The sequence below is a fragment of the Dermacentor albipictus genome, unplaced genomic scaffold (genome assembly GCF_038994185.2).
Source record: "Dermacentor albipictus isolate Rhodes 1998 colony unplaced genomic scaffold, USDA_Dalb.pri_finalv2 scaffold_76, whole genome shotgun sequence".
Taxonomy (NCBI): Eukaryota; Metazoa; Arthropoda; class Arachnida; order Ixodida; family Ixodidae; genus Dermacentor; species Dermacentor albipictus.
In genome coordinates, this window is record NW_027225630.1 from 45,163 (window position 1) to 69,344 (window position 24,182).

Here is a 24,182-nt window from a genome sequence, read left to right on the forward strand (position 1 = left end):
ATAACCAATTCCTCTTAAGGAAAGCAAAATTGGTTGGTTCCTTTTTATGCTGCATTTGCGAGTTTAATAACTTTGAAATACGCAATGTATTTGCAGAAACTTGCTAACGTTAAGAATACTGTAATGTGAACACTGCTTTACCCTAATGGTGAAAATTTTTCATTATCACAAACTATTTGCATAGTATGCAACATTCAATTCACTCTGAAAAATTACTGTTTGCATGCATCTAGCAATGACTATCACAGCTACAGTTCTGTGAAGTGTTCTGCAATGATCATGACCAGCCTTATGAAGCTTACAGCAGGATATCAGCCTTTCCCAATATTCTCCAATTACCTCAATGTCATCTCACGACTTCAAAGCTGATAAAACTCCTGCAAATCCTCTTCTGCCTTCCCCAGCATTTGTCTTCCTTGGTCACCAATTATATTACCCTAATAGACCACTGCTATCTGCTCTCTGCACTAGATGATCTGTTATGCTCCATTCCTTCCTTTTATTACCAGCATCGTACATCCACATTTAGATGCAATAAAATTATGAGGAACTCTTTGTAGGACAGTGGGACGTACACGTCCTACTTGGTGATGTGCGTGTAAACACTGCTCAGCAGCAAGGGTACAGATTTATCTCTTTTGTTTTGTGCTGCCTTCTACCTAAAGGTTTTCACACTTCATGCGAGAATAGTTTTGGAAGTGGTACTAAGTGGCAACAAGCATACAAGAGCTGGAAAACTTGTTTCTATTGTTGGAACACTTCCTAGATTTCGCCCACATTTTTTTGCAAGAGGAAAGTTCTTAATATCTGAAATAAGTTATTCCTCTTCCATGGTTTTAGATTTACACCTCTAGCTCACAATGAGCAAAAAAACGCTGATGCTGTTCATGTTTCGATGCATGGGTAAGAAGTGCACAAAAACCTGATCTGTGCTGTTCTGCACTGTCCGTTGCGCTTCGGTCCTTTTCACGAGAGAACTGGGGTCGTATTCTGAAATGATCCACTTCGGCGATACTATTGCCAAGGCAATAGTCGCATTCAATGAGTCAACTGCCTGCTTAACCATGATGACAGCATGCACTACCAACACACAATCTTGAACGCCTGACAGCGCACAAGAGAGCGCATCATATGAGTGCAGAGCGGCTCAGGTGTGCTGTTTTCGAGCGTAATGGCTGCAGTATGGATTCTGCGCACCGACTACAGTTGGCTACGGCCGCTTTAGGTAAAATAAACTGGAAAAGGAAGTTTAAGATGTTTTATCTGAATTAATAAATTGTGCTACACCTCATGCGGTTGCGAAACATTTTTTTATAATATATATAACACAGTGTTTCTGCATCTGCATGTCAGCCATTGCGCACCGCCAGAGCGGCATCGTTTGGCTTGTCACTACTACACTTCACCACCAACTGGTCACCACCAACCAGCAGTGCGCTGTTCATGGTGCTGCTACTAGCTGTTCCAAGACACTATCACTGAAAATTGTCACTTGCAGAAAGCAACACAAAGCAAAACAATGAAACAGCCGATCAACAGTCAACAAATATAGCACAAAACTGCATGCAAACTGCCATTAAAAGATACTACAATTAAACCTCGATATAATGAAGTCTGTAAAATCAGCAGTTTGCTTCAGGCAATAAAAAAAATCAAATTTGAATGAGAAAACAAAGAAAACAATTCACTTTGATAAATTTAGGAGTCGACGATGAATGATACAGTTTAATGCCCCGTACATCACTGACATCTTCACATTAGCGGTACAAATTAAGCGAAGCCACCCTGCTTTCGCACGCAATCTGCTCAAATGGCTGACGAGGGCGACACGCCCGCACTGGGACGACGCTATCACGAAAAGTGCTGGCAGTGGAGAGCAAATGCTTCATCTGCCTCTAGCTCCAACGGGTCATGGAAACTCCAGATTACGCAACCTCCAATACTAAATGCGTGGGAAGACAGCTTACTATACGCCATGCGCTCTTGGCATACCCACTCTGCATGTGCGGTAGATTACCTCTGAAGCAGAGTGTGTGGCAGTGTAAGTGCTTCATGGCACTTACAGCCATGATCAGCTATGGCCGAGATGCGCCAGAAATCGAGATGCGCACCAACTTACCCACACCCGCTCACACGCCCTTGATCGCGTTACAGCGAGTTCATTCCCTTCACCTCTTTCCCTTTGCTTGCGCAGGAAGGTGGCACTCGTGAAGCCACTATCTTTATTGTCTCACCCTCGCACACTTTCCCTTGCACCTAAAGCACAAAGTGAGCGGGCCACGATAGGATCTTATCGCACTTGGACTTTACTCGGAACATGATGCGGCTGCACTTCAGCAGTCGCTCCTGTTGTGGGGCGCGTGATTCGAGAGGTGCGTTTGCAAGCAGCCATTTGTAATTCAATCATTTGACCATCTGTGTCCTGAGAAGTTTCCATTTATTCTCTCGGCATTTCTTTGTGGTGGCAGTGAAATTTCGTTATATTGAAATCGTGTATAAACACTTCGTTATATTGAGGTTCTAAATACACGGCGTTTTATGGACTAGAAGTTATAAAAATATTAATACTTTCTTGTATTGAGAATTTCATTATATTGAAGTTCGTTATATCTAGGTGTAACTTTATAAACTACCAACACTCTTGTCTCTACTACACTACACCGTTGGTGGAGGCGTGGCCAAGGCGATAGTATCGCCAAAGTGGATTCTTTCCTCATACGGCCCCTGGTCAGATATCATTTTGAATGGAGACCCCAGAGGACCACTGGACAAACAAGTGACCTTCTGAAGAAAAAAAACATTTAGTGCCAGTGGTACCAATACTTCTCACTCCTGTAAAATAAACAGCTCATTGTATGGAAGTGAAATTCGTTGTAAACTACTCATGAGCCTCTCATTTACTCATTTCAAGAGTTGGGAGGTATGCTTCTGTTCAGACACTGTCAATACGCTTCACGCGGTGCATGTATTCCACTCACCAGAGCCCAGGGAAAACCGGACTGGAAGTTTGCGCTGCAATTGAACACTGCTGGCAGCAGATACACCTTCTCCATTGGCAGCAATAGCGCTCACGAACGCCATCATCTGCATGCAAACAGCAGCACTGTATGTTGAAACAATGTGTGTGACTGGGCTAGTCAGTAATCCATTGTAAAAATAGTGCAACAGAAGACAAAAAGAAAGAACAGACACAAACAGCACCATTTAATTACCTCCCATGCTACAGCATCAACAGTCACTGATAAGAGTGCTCTGGCAAATGTAACAAAGATGCTTCATCAACTAATCATTGGCATTGTACGCCATTTCGTACATATGCTACAGGCAACAATATGACGGCTACAGAAGCCTCCCTACTCTCGTTCTTGACTAAAAAATATGCGTCACATATGCAAGAGAGATAACGGGCATGCATACGTGATTCGACAAATCGAAGAGGCACTGGGGCTCATCGACTGCCATGAAGTTAAAAATTATCGAGTTGAAAAAGAAAAATGAAATCTGACATTGACACAGCATATGGCCTGACATTAGGGAAACGATTTAAAACTGCTTCCGTTGTGCTGGTTTCAGCAGTCCTGGCGGCAGTGAAAAGTGTTCCGACGTGTGCAACAACGCCGTCGAAGCCAACAAAGCCGTCGCCGGTTTCCACAAAATTTGGAGCAAGTTTTTAGCATTTCCAGAAGCTGTTGACAGGGCCACTGTCTACATGTTTGTGTCTGCAGATGAAGATGCCAAACGGGGACTTCAGTGCTAACATGAATGAGGACATGAAAGAAGGGAACAGTGACGACAAGCATACTAAGCCCACCTGCTCGAATGTGATGCATGCGCTCACCCTGTTCTGGCGAGAATGTGGAAGGCTGCGGGCTCAGCGGCTCCAAGTCCTTGGACAACGTGTAAAAATGGGTGCTCTTCCAGGGAACAAAGATATTTAAGCAGAAGAAGATTCGGGACTATTTCGTGCCACAGTAAACCAAAAGCAAGTCTATTTCATCATTAAAGTGCTGTAATGCTGCTGTTGAAATGCTGTAATGTAAATGTTGTGTGCTTTTAGGTTGTCCAATATTTTAGAATGTTTATATCAAATTATGCACTACATAGGACCGGTAGGCATTTTTATCGGTGCTTTTGCTTTGATGCAATATGCGAGGATGCAAAATTGTGCACACAGCACTTGAAGGGGTTAAACATACAAATTTCACCCCAAAAGGCAGTGCTTCAAGGCATTTCCTTTTTTTCAGTTTGCCAAGGGCATAAATATCAGTCGTTCTGAAAGTATGTAGTTGCGTCAAAATAAAGTATAATCAGAGTCCCTCAAGACACAAACCAAGAAAAATACCAGTTCGGTTCAGTTTCATTCCAGTTCAGGTTCGGCAAAAATTAATGTTTAGAATGGCTCGCAAACCGGTTAAGCACATTGAACTCACTGGTCCATGGCAACATGCTGTACAGTGTTATTAACTTTTCTGCACGGCAAATCGGGAGCTTTCCCCTGTTAGGAGGAGAAGAACTGAACTTCCTGGCACATGTGAGACAGCAATCAATGTTTCTACATGAATATTGATGTTTCATGTTCTACAGCTAGCCACATGCATAAAATGCAGCCATTTAGGCAGTGGCACTGCAAACGTATGGCGCACATGGTGAGGCATCTCGGTGTGTCCCCATTCCTGCGCTCCCCTTTCTCACCTTCCTTACGCCGAATTTGAGAAAATTGCACTTTTTAGCATGTTTTTGAAATTGAGAGGAAAATTGGGCTTCTGGAGGTGCTATCACACTACAGATCGCTGATCCAGCTTTCCACTGATGCAGTGCTGTCGTCGTGGTAGCACCGTAAACACGAGACATTGGAGATTCAGACAGCCACAACACTGCATTTCTCGACGCAGAACTAAGAACAAAAGTGAGCCTGCAAAAAGAAAGCGAGCTTAGATATTCATTACTGCAGCCATGTGGCGCACAGGGAGCACTCCTATTGTTGACGTGAATTTGAATTAACTGGCACGCTTGTTTGTGCACATTTTCACAGCAGCGAGTTGCCCCCTCCACAGGTTCCTATAGGCCGACATTTCAAGATGAACCTGGCTATCTCGAGTTTCTTGAGTAGCTGCATCCTAGTTGCTGCCTGGTGGTGATAAGGACATAATTTGTGCAAGATAAGGGAAACGAGAGCGTCGTTGACAACTGGAAGAAACACACATTGGCTCCATTGCTTAGCGAGTACGATGCACACTGTGAGGCAGCTCTTTTTACATGATGCTGCCCACAGAGACGTTTGCAGTGAAGGACACCGCGGTCAAGGATCGAAAGCAGGGCAAGATAAGAATTGCCGTTCTGTTCGGCGCAAACATGTGCGGTAAACGCAAGCTGCCGCTACTCGTAGTTGGAAAGAGTGGGAAGCCTCGCTGCTTTAAAGATGCACGGCTGCCGCCAAGAAATGAGTTTATCTACTGGCACAACAAGAAAGCCTGGGCCACAAGTGCAATATCTGAAGATTACGTTCGGCAGCTTGACTGCAAGTTTACGGCCACAGGCAGGAAGGTGCTCTTTGTTGTCAATTGCCCGGCGCATGGTGACATCCCACACATGAAAGCTATCAGGATGGTATTTCTTTCCCCGAACACCATGTTGATCTCGCAGTCAATGGACCAAGGCGTCATTCACCAAACGAGGAAGTTAGTTAATTCGGGTTTAATGACGCAACATCGACTAAGGCCATGTTGCGCCAGTCACAGGACAGTATAAGATCCAATGTTAAGGCAGCAATAGCTGCGTTACCTTAAAGTCGATGTAGATAACCATTTTCCTCTAAAAACTCGAACTACTTAGTGAATGGCACTAGTGGATCACCGCCCAATATTAAGGCAGGGTGCAAAGGTATATGTAAGTGATGCAAATTTTTGAAATGTTTCCGCCTCTGTGTTTCAGTGTGCGGACATGATATGATGTGGGTTACTGTAAGCATTTCATGACATTTCTTGCATGTTGGTGGGTTTTCATTTCGAAGCAAAAAATTGTGTGTTAGATGCGTGTGTCCAATTCGAAGTCGACACAACATTCCCTCATAGAACTGTTCTTGGTGAATGCACGATTTCCACTTGCGAAGCAGGGTTTTAGTCATATGTAACTTGTTATTTATACACGAGTTCCATTCTTGTTGCCATTTTGATGCTAGGGCCTTACGAACCGCTCGGATACTGTCTTTGTATGGAAGTTGTATGTGTGTTATGCTTTTGTGCACTGCCATGGATGCATTTCGATCTGCAGCTTCATTCCCTGCAATCCCAACATGGCTTGGGACCCAGCAGAATCGTATGGTTTCTCCGTTTTTCCTGTTAAGTACTATGTTTAAGATATCGTCAAGCAGGGGTTCAGGCGCAGAGCTTAAGTTTAGGGCTCTTAGGGCACTTAACGAGTCTATAAATATTAGCATTCTCCTGCTTGTCGGTAGTAATTTTCTTAAGTGCCATCCATATCGCATTAACTTCGGCTGTAAACACTGAAGAAAAATTATTTATCCGAATGCTATTTTTGCAATTTTTCTTTACGATCCCGACACCTACGTATTCTTGTGTTTTAGAGCCGTCAGTGTAAAATTCCGTGCAGCTCTTATATTTTTCTTGAACATCTTGGAACTCTTGTATGATGTGTTCTTGTGGAATGTATTTTTCTTTAGATGTGTTGATGTCCAGTCACATAGCTGTGAGAAGTTGTACCATGGGGGCAATCTTGGTGGCCTTTCGGCAACCTGCAGGACCTCATGAGGAACTTCATAAGTGACAGCATTGTTCGTGTCTTAATATCTGTGGCCGAATCATGTTCAGTTTGTTTGTATAGTGTACCCGTGATGTGCACTGTTACGATGCTGTAGCATATATGTTGTGGTGATGACCGAATTCTCAGTATGTAGGAAGAATTGCCGTAGGAAAGTGTAAGTAGTGCTCTGCGGTGCTGTTAAAGACGGCTCGTTGAAGTCAACGTATAAACTTTGGACAGGTGATGTTCTGTAGGCACCACTCGCCACACGAGGAAGATTTACTGCCACCACCTGCTCAAGTGCATGCTCCTTTGCTACGACAATGGCAAGGAGTACTCCATCGACCTCCTCGGGGCCATATGTCTTATTGTGTGTGCATGGAAGCTCAAGTTAGAAGTTCAAGTTAGATACGTTTCAGGTATTTCTGAAAAATGAACACCATTCCAAGTTTGTGAAGTGGTCAGCAAATCCACAACATGCAGACGCAAAGCCACATTAAAGTGCCGTAGTGTCTAGGCGACACTACGAAAGTGGTTACACGTCAAATCAACACTTATGTGACCGCCGCAGCAGCTTTGTGGCTATGGCATTGCTTGAGGTCGCGGGTTCAATCCTGAAAGTGGCAGCCATATTTTAAAGGGGGTGAAACACAAAAATGCAATTGTATTTAGATTTAGGTGCACGTTAATGAACCCCAGGGCATCAAAATTATTTCAGAGTCGGCCACTACGACATGCATCGTAATTCGGTTGAGGTTTTGGCACGTACAGACAATTCAATTGAAGTTTAACACTTCTGCCCTATGCTAACCTTCTTGGAGGTTATGAAAAATGGTGCACAACAATGCCTCAGGCAAACATGTCACGCTGCGTGTTCTGTCCGATGAGCAAAATGAGAACAAGGTAAAAGCAGAGCCAACATTTCGACAAGTGGACTTGTCTTTTTCGGAGTGTCCTGTGTACTATGCAGACAAACAGCAGAGGTGAAAGCAAGATATGTTTAACATCAACTTACCAGTCTCGTATTGAACTAAACGCTGAAGAAATTGAGCATTCCCTGTCAACATGCCCACTAATATTCGTCGGTCAAAGCAAGAAGCAAAGAGAGCTTCGCTTACATCGATTTCCACAGTGCGCAGGATCAGCATAATTTTTCAGTTAAGTTTTTGACTTGTGGGCACCATATGATAATGGCTGCGGGCACTAAGCACAGTCACCCATGGCATCCAAGATTTACGGTGCCACGCAGTGCAACACATGCAAATATCGGATGTCGTGAACCAAGTCAACACATTGCTTTCAGTGCAATCTTTACCATGCATGCTCATAGCTGCGCTACAGCAAAAGCTCGTTAATTCAAATCCCACGGGGACGCCACAAAAATTTGAATTATACCGTGTTCTGTCCGATGAGCAAAATGAGAACAAGGTAAAAGCAGAGCCAACATTTCGACAAGTGGACTTGTCTTTTTCGGAGTGTCCTGTGTACTATGCAGACAAACAGCAGAGGTGAAAGCAAGATATGTTTAACATCAACTTACCAGTCTCGTATTGAACTAAACGCTGAAGAAATTGAGCATTCCCTGTCAACATGCCCACTAATATTCGTCGGTCAAAGCAAGAAGCAAAGAGAGCTTCGCTTACATCGATTTCCACAGTGCGCAGGATCAGCATAATTTTTCAGTTAAGTTTTTGACTTGTGGGCACCATATGATAATGGCTGCGGGCACTAAGCACAGTCACCCATGGCATCCAAGATTTACGGTGCCACGCAGTGCAACACATGCAAATATCGGATGTCGTGAACCAAGTCAACACATTGCTTTCAGTGCAATCTTTACCATGCATGCTCATAGCTGCGCTACAGCAAAAGCTCGTTAATTCAAATCCCACGGGGACGCCACAAAAATTTGAATTATACCAAATTCTAACTAATGAGTGAAAAGATAGCTCAGTTAAGGCACATATATAGTCCATATATATAGCGCACGCTCTGTATGTAGTGCATGTGCGCACACTACGTCACGCTGGCGAGAACAACGTCTGTATAGTTTGACGCACTAGTTCAGACAACGTAACCGGATGTGGCCAACAGGGTCCGACGTGACCGGTGTCGAGATGGCTCTTGCTCCAACTGCACGTTCGTCGTACCGACTGCACTGACCCACAATGCATGACGCATAGAAAAAGATGGCCATTTCACTTCGCTGATGCTTGCAGACAGCTGTTGAAAGTGTCGCGCAGGTTGGAACGATTTGTGCATGCTCTGAAGAGAGCAGCCACCAGCGCACGCGTCAAAGTATAGAGGGGACGGCATTCCGGCTGGCACAGTGCAAGTGGTGTAGCGAGCGTGACTGGCAGCGAACGATGTGCGCTAAAAGCGTCGGACTATAAGCGCACCCTCGTGCTGCCGTCACTCACCGCAGGAGCAAGAGCTGCGCCCAAAAATGCACTCGCGAAACGCACCGCAACCTGCTGCAACGTTGGTCTCTGTTATACTCTCATAGTTGCACTCACTGTCACTAGCTGTACGCTGCCGAGTTCCACTATAAGTATAGGTAGCGTCCAAACACATAACCAAGTGATGCTTTCCTTTGAGTAACAGCCACGAATCTCGAAGGCTATACTTTTTGATACTGCAAGCGGCGATGCACGTCATGGCCGCCATGTTTTAGACATTACCTAGTGCTAATGCTGCTTCTTGGCAGAACACCTTGCAGAACTCCTTGTAGAGAAAGAGCATAGCCTCTAAGATTAAAATGAAAAAAAGAAACATGCAGCACTGTGTCTGCATTTTTATCTTGAAAGTCTTGATAAAGGGAGAGGACCAACTTGTGACAGAGGGTTTGGCCATGCCTGGCCAGACACAAACGCATCTCTCGCCAGTTAGGCCCAAAGAAAGGGCCGCAGATATAAAGAGCAAAGCTGCACGGCCCGCATGGCAACACCAGTCTGTTGCCAACATGTTCCCACACACTAATACGTGCCTCATTCACAATGGCATGGAGTTCGAATTATCGGTGCTGGTGCAGATTTCCCAGTGAATTAGCGGGACGTTGTGAATTAATGAGCTTTTACTGCATTACAGCCTGACATTCTTGCAATTTGTTTCTAAGTGCTTGGTGACAAGATACTATCCACCAGGAATGCTTTGAAAATTTGTGAAGCTGTTTTTACTGCTTAAACATTTATAACTTGAACTAACAAAATTCACAATTTAAGTCTTTAGCTGCTGCTACAACTTTATTACATCAAGATTTGACTGTACTATTGCTATCTACATGGCTGTGTGGAGTCTCGACAATTTTCGTAGGCATGCTAGTCACAGCTTGCAGTAGAGAGATGTGCGAGACATTTTTATTTGTCATTTTAAATGTCCTCACCTGCTGCTCTGCCTGTACACTGTGCATGGCGGCTATGGCCGTGACAGGCTTGAGGTGGTTGCCAAGAAGACTGGGTGGCGTCTGTCTTGTGTTCCGCAGGTCGTACAGGTAAACCCGCCCCGACGTGGCCCCGCCTACCACACGCTGGCCATCCGGCAGGAATGCCACCGACTCCAGGGGCTCTGGCGTGAGCACAAACACCTGCTCACTGGACAATGCGAAACAAATCAGTAAATGATAGTTTTCATTCTCAACAGGATGGCCTTTCAAAACAAGGTGGCCTGCACACTGTCGAAGTTTTGCATTCATCCTCTAACGTGCCAAGTACTACTGACAAACTGCTGAAAAAGTAAGAGACAACAGAGTGCTGTGTGCTTGTCTGGTGTCATTATGTTTGTCAGTGGTTTGCCAGTAGCACTAGCCATATTTCGAGATGCATTAATACCAAATAACCCAATTTCTTGTGGTAGACCTCTTGCAGTTTGTGGTGTAAGCATTTATGCCATGGTGCTATTGGTACTAGCAATGTCCCATTTTACGGCTTTTCCTCAGCCTTTAGGAATGCATGGGACCATGACTTTTCTCAAAAATTAAATTCTGGGGCTTTACATGCCAAAGCCACGATGTGAGTATGGGCACGCTGTAGTGGAGGACTCTGAACTATTTCTGACCACCTGGGATCTTCTATGCACTCAACGCATGGTACACGGACGTTTTGGCATTTTGCCTCCCATCTCAATGTGGCTGCCATGGTCGGGATTTGGTCCTGCACTGTCGGTCTTAACAGTGCAATGCTAAAGCCACTATGCCACTATGACAGGTCAAGATTTTTCGAATGTGGTTTCTAGCTGCACACCGCAATTATGAAGTGCATGCTTCATTAACCCTTTCGGGGCCACGAATGAGTCACTTGTCAAGGGATTTCCTAACGTCTACTGAGTGCAACAGAGAAGTAGCAGTTCTATCACTCTGCTACGAGTGCAGCTTCACTAGGTGGCACCCGCTTCCCAGAAAACGAAATTCTTGTCTGGCCACTTTTGGCAGAAATACAGCAAAAGTCTTGGGTTTTAAAAATGGCAACACAGGCACTACCTTTCTTTTTTCAATAGCAGAATCGTGGGGTTATTGGATGTTTCTTAACTTCAAGTAAACAATAGATCTGGAAAGCTCTAGTGAGTTGCGTTAAAAGCTTCAACATGGTACTGATAATTTTGACAGTTCTAGCCCCTGGCGGCCCCCTCTTGTGTCAATGCAGCTCCACGAAAATGCTTTACCCCTAATGCCTGTGGCCTTTTCCATACCTCGCAGCACCAGGAATTCACGTCAGATGGACAACTAAAGCGCGACTTCTGTTTCATGAAATGTCAGTGATGATGTGGATTGTATGGCCATGACGCGATGGAGAAACGTGTCGCCACGAGAGAGACAGAGATGCGTGCGGCTCAAGTGTATGTAAAGCTTCTTCAAATGGCTCTAAAAAGTGATCAGTTCCATTGTGTTGGAACCTCCTGTAATACTCCGCTGCTGGGCAGACTGACTACTCCACTTTGAGGAATTTGACAACACATTCCACATTCCGCAAGCTCTCATGAATTGAAGTGGGCTCTTCTGCAATGAATTCCTTGGCAAAAGTGTTGTGGAGGACCGTGTTTAGCAAATGCGTGCAACAGTTCAATCAGTCACAGGGCTGTAAAGCACAAATAATGTTCGTGCCCTAGCGTTCCCATCCACATTAATGAGAGAAATGACAGCATGAGCTGGCATCTGTCACTTGCGGCAAGTTCTGCAACTTGCAACTGCTATACATTGAGGGAGGATTACTCCTCAATTTAATGTTCCATGACACACACCAATATTCACTAGTTCTTTGGCTAGCACCGGGAAACCACTGGCACTGACGATATAAAGCCCGAGAACAGAAGCATGTAAAGTGACACATTTTTTTCCCTATTGCAAAACAAATGTGCTAGTGCATTTTAAGTGTTAGATTTGCTTTTCCTGGACATTCACTGCTTTACATGGTGCGAGGATGCTCAACTCTCTTGCATCCCCTCACGTTTTCCCCACATGGCTCTTGCATCTCCTGTAATCTAGTTTTGGCGCGTAGCTAGGTGCCGCCACCAGTCGGTGTGGTTGCAGGATAGTATAAGAGATGGTGCGAGTGTTGCGATGCTAATGTCATCTAAGAGCAGGGTTACCAAGTTGCTAAAGGATGTGGCCTCTTCTTCTTTGGCTTGGGGTAGGCACCACGTGTCTCGCATGCCGGCCAACACACTTCGCGAGACCATACCAAGACAGGTTTCAGAGCAGGATATGTGGTGAACGAGCACGATCGCTCCGATGCACCGTCGCTCGATACCCTGTCACAGCGAGTCAGACTTCCTCTATTTGTCCATCTCCATCAGCAATAGATTTTCGTTGTATGCTCTCAATGGAGTTAATGTCGCACTGCTTATGAGGGTTCCAGATAGGAGAAGCATAATCTAGGATTGGGCGAATTAGGCGAAAAGTTTTATACATTAGTAACTTAGTTTCCTTTGGAGAATTGTTGAAATTGTGCCTCAAATACCCAAGCTTCCAGAGTGCTTTACCACAAATTTAGTGCAAATACAACGATAGTGTACATTCGTTAACTATATTAACTATATTAACAAAGACACTGAGCATCAGTGATAAAGCTGCTCCCCTATAGCTCTCTTTAGCTTCACCTCACGCACAACAGGGAAAGTGGGACAAGGCAGGCCACCAAGTGAGGAGTGAAATGAACGACAGGATGGGGAAAGCAGTGTAAACACTGCCAACCAAGCCAGCAATGAAGTGCGGCTTGTGTCTTTCGCTCCGTTTGCGTTTGACACAGCGAAGCCTTTCTTTTCGTGCAGTTCTGCAAAACGGAACCATGTGCGCTCGCACCGGTGTATAGTTTCTGAAATGGGGAGTTTGTCAGATCGATTCTGATCTACCATAGAAAGGAGGTCGCAATGTCAATATCAGAGTGCGTCGCTCACAAGAATTTTCAAGGAAGGAAAAAAATTCCAGTACTTTCAAGGGCCTTGAAAATGTACTTTCCAATTTCAAGGGTTTTCAAAGATTTCAAGGACCTGTATTCAAGGTCCTGGTATTTGCATAAAAGATCGAATTTCAATTGAATGAAATTTCTACATAATCAAGCAAATTGCCAATTTTACCAACTTCATTATATCGAGGTTTACCTGTATTATGCATCTCTAACAATGAATTCTTCATTGGTAAAGGAAACGGCTCTTGTAAGCAAGAAAACAACTAAAATAGAAAATCGGAAGTGGTGCCCCCCGTTGTTGACTGTGGCATCTCTTGCGTACAGCGCCAGCACTTCTGATTTACATAGAGCGGCCATGGCCAACCACTGCGAACAGCGCTGCTCTTCTCTGTTTACTAAGGCTGAGCTTGCAGGGTGGTCAATTGCTACACGTTGCCGCCTCGCCCATTGTAAAGAGAGAAGAGCAATGCTTTTCACAGTGGCAGGTCGTGGCTGCTCTCTGCAAATAAGAGGTGCTGGCGCCACATGCAAGAGATACCGTAAATACCATACCAGAGATACCTAAAAGCTGTTTATAACGCTTTTAGCTCAGGTAGCCATCCAGAACTATCTGGTAAATGAAGCGATTTGATCACCTGGCCGTGAGCATGTCGAACAGGACTAGGCGGCTGTCGTGACCGACCGTGACCACCAGCGATTCATTGACAGGCGAGAGCGACAGGCCACTGGCGCCTCGCTCGGGATGCAGGCAGTACCGGTTCTTCAAGCGCCTGGTGCTTGTGTCCCAGATGTAGAGGAAGCCATCCGTCGAAGTGGTCACCAGCTTGAAACAACTGTGCGGTGACCACTGCAACCCGACCACTGCCTGGAAGAATGAGAAACCGGGGCTTTAGCTCTGTGCAGAGAAAGCACCCATCAACCTTAGAAAAAACTTCCCCAGATCAAGGGATTTCGAGCATTTTATACCAACTGTGACGCCGGCTAACACTGCAAGGCATAATGGCATAAGTAACAAAATGGCAGCGGTGTGCATCGGGGCACCCTGCTGCGAGCATGATTGCATGAAATGGTGCACCTGGGTGCCCCTGCGTGCACCAGTGCAATTTGTCGAGGGTGCCGGAAGTTCTATCATCAAGAGCCCATTTTGTAGCGACAGCTACATTACTCTAGTTTTTCGCCGCTTTCCCGTCGCTGCACTTTGAGCCGTGGCCGCACTGTGACGTCACACCACAGCCCTCGATTCTCCAGCAACTCGGCTCGTCGCGGTCGCCGCGTGGCCACTGCTCCTGCCTTTCTTAGTCTACTGGAAAACAGCTAAGTTTAATAACAACATGTCTAACTACAGGCGAAGCCTAAGCGCAGCCGGGGGTCTGTAGCTATCACCTAGGTTTAACTAAACTAGGTTTAACCAGAGCTAAACCACAGCCAAGTTTTTTAAATTTCTACTGCAGGACAAAAGCCACTCCCGGCAATATCCAGTTACCCCTGTCTTGCATTAGCCAATTCCAAGCTGTGCCTGCAAATTTTGTAATTTCATCACCCGCAGCTAATTTTCCGCCATCGTCTACCACGCTTCCCTTCCCTGGGCACTCAATCTGCAACTCTAATGGACCACCATTACACTACACATTATGTACATGGCCCGCCCAGCTGCATTTCTCCTTTTGTTTACTAGAATAACAGCTACACCTGTTTGCTCTCTGGAAGACAGTGCACTGCTGTCTTGCAATTTCCTAACATTATGTTTAACATTTCTCATTCAATCACTCGTTGTCTGGTTCCCAATTTTATCTAGAGCCACTTTGTTAAGGGGAGACATGGTTTGTCGACATAATTTTGTTATTTCCTTGCTAAATTTGATGAAGCTAGACAGGCCTGTTCAATTTCTTCTTCCGATTTTAAATATACAACTACATTTTAAATCTGCCAAGTAGTTCCTGAAGTGAATAATAATTGCCCTCAATTCTATGCTCAATTTTATATGTATATGTGCTAAAGTTGCTAAACATATCGATGGATACTAGAATTCATAAGCAGGGCAACACTGCAAACAAATTTTAAATTCGACAATTTCAGTCATTGTACAGCACAATGATGTTGGAAGTGTTTACACAGGGAATCAGGAGCAGCAAAAAATCAAAATAAAAAATTTTTGAAGATGAAAATGAAAACTATGCTCTCAACACTTATTTTCACACATTTAGCACATTGTGGCAAAAAAAAAAAAATCATACCTATAGCTGCCCTAGGTCCAGATATATAACTGCAGCAAATTATCGAAGTGGCCCAAAGCCATCTTCTCAGCCACACGAAAAAAAAGAACTCTGTAGTAAAAAACCTTAGAAAATCTGCACATTTACACTGCAAAAAGGCTAATAAGCTTCAGGCCTAAATTCGCACGAACTGTGAAGGCCACGATGCATAACTTGAAAAGCACGTCCTTTACCACAGTTTGCGGATTGCTAGCAATTTGCATAGCGCGCACAGTGAGAATATTTTTGGTAAACTGATTGGTCCAATTACTATGGACACATGGAAGACTCACATTGACGCCTCACCACAGTTTGCAAATACAGAAGCATCAGCTTGATGGCAAGACCATGCTACCGCTCACCTTTGTTTATTTTTGCTTTTATTTTTGTTTCTACGTTTTACTTTCATTATTACTTTTTATTTTTGTTTTATATCTTGCACTTTGCAACCGCTTAGAAGGCACTCGTGCTTCCAAGCTCATAATTGGTGGACATTGTTGCATCAAGCAGTAAGTCAGTTGTGCCGGCGCGTCCAGCGAGAAAGTTTCGTTTTCGTTACACTGCTGAGCGGGCATCTACTGTAGTCTTGCTTCTGCTTTGTGTTTTAGATGCGACTGCGATACTTGCATGTATGTCATGGTGAATATGGCCCCTGTCCGCAATGCTGTTAGCAACTGATGGGTTCTAGTCTGTTAGGCCTATCACAGCGGACCCTGCGGTTGTGCCCCCGAGCACGGCAAGTCCAGCGTCCTGGGTGCCCCGAGTCGTTGCAAGGCACCTTTTGATGTTCTCAGCCAAAACCAGTTTCTTGAATTCACGTTTACAGCAGAACTAGCGAATACACCAAGATAAAAGGATGCATGCTGACACAGACAAGCAGACGACGAGAATGCTGCTTGGCCAATTGAATGGCGCGCTGTTGTCTCTTGCGTGAAGCAGCCAAAACGATCCACCATTCGTACATCTCGACTCTTTTTTCCTGAAATTCTATGAACAAGAACAGTCAGGGGTGGCGAGAACTTAAAGATGAGGGGTCGCTCTTTCAAAGGAGACCAACATGGCTATGATCACAAACTTGAAATGGCAGCTGCATGGTGCACGGTTCCTCGTTCATGCCATGTTCATCGTTGAGTGTTCATCGGTGAACAGTATCATTATTCAAGAAATTCTGCTCACAAATGCGATATAAAGTGCTATTACAAGTAAAATATTGATGAAATACGTATCAAAATTTTGGAAATCAGGCATCAATTGCTGTAGAAATAAAAATTTTTTAAAACTGACATTTTTCTGCGACTTTTCAGTGTCTGAAGCCTGTGTCCCCCCTTAACCTGCAAGTTTTTGCCCCATATAGCAGCACCAGTAGAATGCAACGATTGTACACTTGTTAAGGATAGCAGCAAGCTGCCAGTCACGATTGGTAACGCCTGCTGTATGTGCTCGAACTCATTTTCGTTTGGTAAATTTCCTTCTCATTTTTTTGCTCCCCGGTGACCGATTGGCCTAGGTAGGCAGCCCCCCACCTACTATGGGGGAGAATTTCGAGATCAAAATTATCACAAATTCAACTACGATTCATATCTTAAACTAAAGTAAAAAAAATAAGTGATTTGAAACCCATTTCCATAGTCTTCATTGTATATGATGGAGTCATGACATTGTATAGACATATACCATATTTACTCATGTAGGTCCACCTTTGTGTAAGGTCTGGATGCCATTATCAAGTGCTAAAGTTCGGAAAAACATTCAACTACGCGTAACGAGCATGCTCTCATGCTGGTAAATTCCTGCAAGCCATTACAATATGGCACTACAGGTTTTCCTGCTGTTTAAACCAAGTGCCATTGAAAATAATCGAGGTCCCAGCCACTTTAATTCAAGTGCCATTCATATTAATCCCAGTTCCTGCCAATTTAATCCTCTTGGAAACTGATAGAGTAATGAATAAATAATTGCAACAAGAGGTCGTAATGGGCTTCATGAACTGTCTATTTAATGACATCACCACTCTTGGTGTCAGCGCTATAGGAGCACAGTTTCCATGCTACCAGTGTCCTCATGGCTGCTTCACAAACACTTCCATGGGGTATATCACTAGCTCGCTCCTTTTAGAGTCGCATTTCCGTGTGTCAGGAGTGACTCGCATAAGTGAGTCACAATCGTGATACACACGGCGCGACCTGGGTTGTATGATAACATGCGATTTCATTCCCTATTGTCATGCATATTGATCGAAATGGTTTACAAGCGTAAAAGCTTGCTCACCATTACGCGGCCACTTGAGATGATCGCTAAGCTGGTGCCTCAGCATGCACTCCTATGCTCCTGCTATGCATATCAAGCAAAATGGTTGCAAGAGGAACTGCATGCTTAATATTAGTGAGTCACATGATTAAGTTCTTAGTGACTCACTTGATGTCACTACCAACACCACCATCGCACCCAAGCTGCACTCTCATGACCTACCGACATGCACATCAAGTGAAATGTCCTTCAAAGGGTAACTCACTATCATTTAATGAAATGACGTGATCAATAGTAAATCATGTGACATCATCGCAGTTTTTACTCATGCATGCACTCTCCTAGCCTGCAGACATGCATATCAAACAAAATGTTTTTCCAAGGGTAACAACTTGCTCACCATCACTTAGTGAAATGATGCGACGATAGTACAGTCATACCCGAGCATCTGCTCTCCTAATAAAATGGTTTTCGAAGGGCAGGTAGCTGACATGATCACTAGTGACTCACGCAATGTCACCAGTCGTACTCAAGCATGCATGCTTCTAACCTTCTGATGTGCATATGAAAAGAAAATTATTTTCACATTGAGACTGGTTGCTCGATAAATGAGGCAAAATAACTAAATCTGAGTGGAGAGTTTTCATAGTATGGGCAATTGTGTAGGAAAAAAATCTGCAATAAGTGACATTTCAGTCTTTTCATGATAATGCACTTTTGCTCCAAGATAGAGAATTTTAATGCGTCCGGTATTCCAGCAAGCGCGGGCGGTTTGCCGGTTGAGCGGGGGCGTAGACGTGAGCGGCCAGATTGGTGGTGCCAGCTAGTGGTGCAAACCTCAACAGCATAAACAGAAAGCCAGTTACTATATTCTGCCTAGCTGCTGGTGTATATATTCGACAACGGCGTAATCCTATTTACAATTACGCTGCTGCCAAAAATTTTCACCAGCAGCGAAGCAGGATATAGTGGGTTACTGCAATTTTAGCTGTGTTTGTCTGGTTGAACTATGCCACAGGCGGCTTCACCGCTCCGGCCGCTCACATTTACGCCCCCTCACATCCGACAATCCGCCCCCGTCTGCTGGAAAAGCGGACACACTAAAAGTGTCGATTGCTATCATGGCGGTTGGCCGCACAGTTTATCGTCCCCATTACCTACCTGCCAAGTGGCATTTGTTTCGTACCTACGATTTCATAGTTATGACGGCTAGAGCAACACTCGTACCTGGGCGAACCTTAAATATAAAAAAATTCAGTGACGATTACAATACTCCCTAATGTGAAATTTGAGTGCAGCTCTATACATGTTTTCATTGCACGATATACTGAGGCAAAGAAATTGAGACATGTAGCAGAGTCAGTAATCGTTGAAAATTTGATCTGCAGGTCAAGCGCCTCGGCTTTTATACATCACTCGTCGAAATTTTCAGTGTAATCGTTGGTGCCGCATGACTTCCAGAAAGTACTACACAATTCGCGTCATGCATACAATCAGATGACAAAATAATCGCAAACCATGACAATCAAAACAAGTGTGAATGAGAGCTGACGCGAGCAGTTAGTACGGAACGAGCGGTCTGCCTGAGACCAGATATGAACACGCATCGAGCAGTCAGGTGGGTCCGCATGAAAACAGTTTTCCGCACACACATCACTGAAGGGGCCACTCTCACCCACGTGTCTATACTGTATTCTAGTGGCACTCACGTGTGGCAGCAGCAGAATTTCTAGGAACACCGGAAGTTTCTGTCTTATAGCATCCTTGTGGACTCGTTTTTCTATATACATTTTTCTATATACATGCCTGCCTTCTGCCAGGAATGCTGCCGCTTTTAAATACTCTACACATCCAGTGCTAGTCTCGTGCAAATGGGAAAGAATCTCCGAAAGTGAAAGCGCACGAATGACAATGCTTAGGTATTGCCGTCAAATTTGTTTGCAGAAACAACTATTACAATGCATTGGCTATGGTGCTCCAATGCTTGCCAGCAAACTTGCTAGGGTTTCAAGGTCAACCTTCAATTAACAGACACAAATGTCACATCAGTACTTTGTTTTACAATAGAAAGAGGAACCTTAATGAGTACAGCTAACGCTTTGTCAGTTTCTGTGATAACCATAGCTATGGCCAGCACAAAGGTGACGAAAAATCAAGAAATAGACAAGGGAAGTGCACAACAAAGTGACCATTGACGTCTCAATCAGCTTCACGATGCCTAAAGCCATTGTGCTGCATTAACTGCAAGTGGCATTGCAGCGCACATTCTCTGGACAATGTATACCCTTACCCTTCCAGTTGGTTCCTTGAGCATCTTGGTGTTCCTGATGTCCACCGACAGCAGGGCCACGCTGCCATCATATGCCCCGCTTGCCACAAAGCCATCATTGCTGCTGAACGCGATGCACGTCACCTTCTCCTTATGTGGCTGCAAGGAACCAACTTTGTTATTATTCCGTGAATGCCTATCATTGAATAGTCTACCTAGATGAACCCTTCCATCTGGTACACTTTTCCCGTATAAATGCTGTATTGTTTATTTTCTAAAACCTCTTCTGTTTTTAAGCTTAAACTAAATTTTTGCAATTGCTCACTTCATTTGAATTTTTTTCCCTTTTCATGATTACTTTTACGCGTGTTTGCATACCGCAGTGTGTTTTGTTGTACTGAGGAATGCTGTGTGCAGTGTGTGCGAAATGTCAGTTCTGCACTATCTCTTGCTGTGCAAAGTGGTCTGCAGGTGACTGGCACGTGACAGCGAAGTTCCGAGTGCCACTGGAATCCCTGCATAACTGCTACCACACAGGAAGATAAACGGACTGCTAATGGAAGAAAAGCAGAAAATATGTGTTATAAGCAAAGCATTCTTTGGTGTTTACTGAAATGCCTGCACTTCAATGCAGCTCAACACTAACCACTTAATGGACGTTCCGGTCTAATTTTGTTTGCTTCACTTCCTGCCTCTTGTCCTGCTTGTTCATTTGGCCACCCACCCATTTGGCAAATGCCCATTCCGGGGGATAAGACAAGAATGTTGACATACCCAGTATCACAGGCCAAGCTGCACATACCCAATGTCCCCCGAGTTCGTCTATTCTGGAACATACTTAGCGAGCAGCCACAAAGTCAGGTGAAGAGGCCAAGAAAACCTCACGACGCACATTTAGGAACAACTATACAAGCACATGTGTCATGAACACCACTAAATTTAAGAGAAGCAGTAACAAGTGGAGTAGCATTTAAGCTGCTTTTCAAAAGTTTGCAGGCCACTAAACCCATATATACATGGCTGGAGCTCATGCCGGGCCATTCAGTCGAGCTTGTATTGCAGCCTTAGGATCCTAGAGCTGTTCCAGAGCAGTGGTTCTCAAACTTCTGGCTCCTCTTCATCCTTACCATACATAATATAGCTGGTCACAAAAATTTCGCAAAGTGTAAGTCAAGCATAAGACACACATCTGTACCGCCAGCCAAATCTACTGGTAGATCCACTGAGAAGTTCTTTAAAGAAATAGAAGTCTGACACAAATATGCTGCCCCTTAAAAGTGTGCTGTACCCATTACTGGGCTCAAAGGAGAAAATCAACTAAAATGCTGCTGGCAACTGCTGCTGCCAAAATACTGCTGGCAACTTCCTGGCAAGTGTGAACCAATGCAGGCTTACAGCCTGCTTTATTATCGTAAACTTGTGCTGCACACACATCAGTCACTTTTTGGAAACTATTTTCTCGAAGCACGTCTAGCGTTTCATTGCATAACAAGATCCGTAGCTGCTCCTCATGAACACTGAAACAGGATCGCAATTCTTGATGCAATGCAGTACAAAATTAACGTTTCCTAAGCTGCTAAAAGACGTTTTTTTTAGAATTCACTACATTGTGGCAAAGAAATTTGATCAAATTGTGTACCATGCCAAAGCTGCACAGCGAGCAAAAAACAAATTTGGGTTTAGTTGGCATACTTATTTATATAGTTACTCTCAGGGCACTTTGGACATTACAGAGGGGAATGGTATAGTGTTAATAAATACACTGAAAGCTTGATGTAACGAACTTCAAGTTAACAAATTTCTTAACGAAGTATCCAACTTTTTATAACTTGTCCAAACACCATGTACTTCAAGCTTCAACATAACAAAGTATGTTTTTACAGGATTTCAATATAACAAAATTTCAATGCCACTGCTTGGCAAAGTAAGCCCACCAGCTTCTGGCAATTTTTTATTTGCAAGCCATTTCCTCCCGTCTTTGCCATCTCATTCTCACAACGACAAATTCCCACAAAAGTTAATTTTCTTGCTTTCCCCGACGATTTCTTTATTGCAGTTTCGGCTGTACCTACATTATGACGATGAGTGCATGTGGAAGAGTAGGACAGTTTTGTTTCTAGCCTATTATTAAGGAACCAGACAAGATCATAGGTTCTCTGCTCCAGGCAACAAAATACCATTTGGCTCGCACGTTAAGAACAGCATTGTCTGAAGACTGGAAACGTTTCATGTCCTCAAAATGTTTTGGTGCCCCTTTAAGGTTTAAATAAATTACCATAACGATGACGTGTACCTGGTAGGAGTAGGAGGTCTTGCCATTCTTCAGCAGCTGCACAGTGCCGTCCAGCAGACCAACACACATGCTGTGGCAGTCCTGGTGGCTGAACTGAGAACACACACATGCGCCCTGGGAGAAGAAACATGCTGCAAATTCAGGTTCAATACTTAAAGAAACACTAGGAGAGCCTCGCCAAGTTGCCACACTCCCTCATTCCTAACAAAACTAAGATTGCTATATGCACCCAATTTTTACAACCAGAGATGTAAAATGCAATGACCTTCAAAACAACTACTATAATCCCCAGTGTATAGTGTGCAGAGACCAATTTGGGCATAAAATAAAATGTTTCTTCTAAATAGTCTATAGCCTGCAGTGTAGAACTTCGGCCAAAAATAGTTTTTATCAGCAATTCTGCAAACAGCACACAGTAGGCAAGAAAAATTATTTTCAGCCAGTAAAACCCTTCGTCACTTGTTAAATCCCTCTCATCTGGGCAGCCAGAATAAACCGCCACTTTAAGTATTGTGAACTGCGAGTATAAGCTGGAAATGTGTTGTTAGAAATAAACAATTTAGTATTTAGATTGCACACATGACCACACTGTTTATCACTGCTTGCTCTTTTTGTATAATTACCCTATTTATGTAATCATAGGACATCTCCCTAATAGTTTTTTTGTAACACTGAGGTCTCCTGCTGTAATATTTATTTGACATGAAACTCAAACATGACTCGTGAAATAAACAAACTACTACTACTACTACATGGGTATGTATGCTTTTGGTTACTGATACAGGCGCATTCTGTTAAGCATCTGGTGCACTTTCCCATTGCGCTTCCTTGAGTGTTATTTGCTACTGCTACTCCCGCATGACATTTGGTGATGGCAGCACATGCATTCTCGTGCCCATGCACTTTGACTTCAGAGTCTGGCAGCAGACTACCGCAACATCTCTGTTGTACAAATGTCTCAGGACCTCGAACAGTATTCATGTTACTCAAAACTGGTTACAATTCAAAAGACACCACAATTGCAGCCGTACCAAAGGGAAAGCAAAACGTTCTTGTTCGTTTACGGCCACTACTTCCAATTGAAGAAGCCCTCGACAATTTTCTGAATGTTAATTCCCTTGATGTTATCAAGCCGACACTTCCATAGTGTCTAACACACTGCACTCGTTCCATCACCTATGTGGGTGCAAATGCAAGCTGCATGCTACAGTGAGCACTTTTGAAGTGCCTAATGTCTCCCCAAAATCATGGAAGATCAAGATTTTATACACCAAATTTGCAAAAGTATGCGACAGCTGTACTCTTTTAGTGTGAAAGGTCTTATAGTAGCTAAGAAATTCACGTAGACCATCAAAGCACAATAGAGTGTTCAAGACATCCCAAAACGCAAGACATGGTTAATAGCCCAGACTTTTTCAAAATTCATATCCCCCTGAAATTCGGACGCAATGTGACTATATCCATCATCAAGAAAAAAAATTTTTCATTATAGTATTTTGCATGACAGAATCGTCATCATCCCACCTAGTTTTCTGCTGTTCTTGACTATGCTTCCCTTCTCTTGGCACCCCTTCTGCAACTAATGGTCCACCAGTTATCCGTTCTACGCATTACATGGCCTGCCAGGCAGCTGCATTTTTTTTATCTTAATGTCAATTAGAAAATCTGGTATCCCCATTTGCTCTGATCCACACTGCTCTCTTGTCTCTTAACGTTATGCCCAACATTTTTCCTTCAATCGCTCTTTGCATGGTCCTTTCTTTTCAATGAGAGTAGTAAGCTCCCAGTCAGGATTTGGCAATGTCAGCCGTATGCACTCCAATCCATTTTTATTCTTTTGTGAGTTTCCTTCTCTTAACCAAGGTCCCCTGCGAGTAATTACCCTGAAAAATGTACTCCTTCACAGACTCTAGAGGCTGACTGGCGATCCTGAACTCTTGTTTCCTTTCCAAGCAATTGATCAT

At 44.0% G+C, this 24,182-nt stretch overlaps 1 protein-coding gene across 1 annotated transcript in view; it reads right to left on the reverse strand.

The window, feature by feature from the left end:
- The window catches only part of LOC139053201 (protein NEDD1-like), a gene marked incomplete at its 3' end in the record, with an annotated part of 76,296 nt that overhangs the window by 39,843 nt on the left and 12,271 nt on the right, over positions 1-24,182 (reverse strand). Inside the window, exons 4-8 of the mRNA XM_070530289.1 lie at positions 22,219-22,332; positions 19,947-20,084; positions 13,793-14,022; positions 10,142-10,349; positions 2,979-3,084 (exon numbers count right to left, since the gene is read on the reverse strand). Of these exons, the coding sequence (XP_070386390.1) occupies positions 2,979-3,084; positions 10,142-10,349; positions 13,793-14,022; positions 19,947-20,084; positions 22,219-22,287 (751 nt within the window). The remainder of the gene's footprint in view (positions 1-2,978; positions 3,085-10,141; positions 10,350-13,792; positions 14,023-19,946; positions 20,085-22,218; positions 22,333-24,182) is intronic.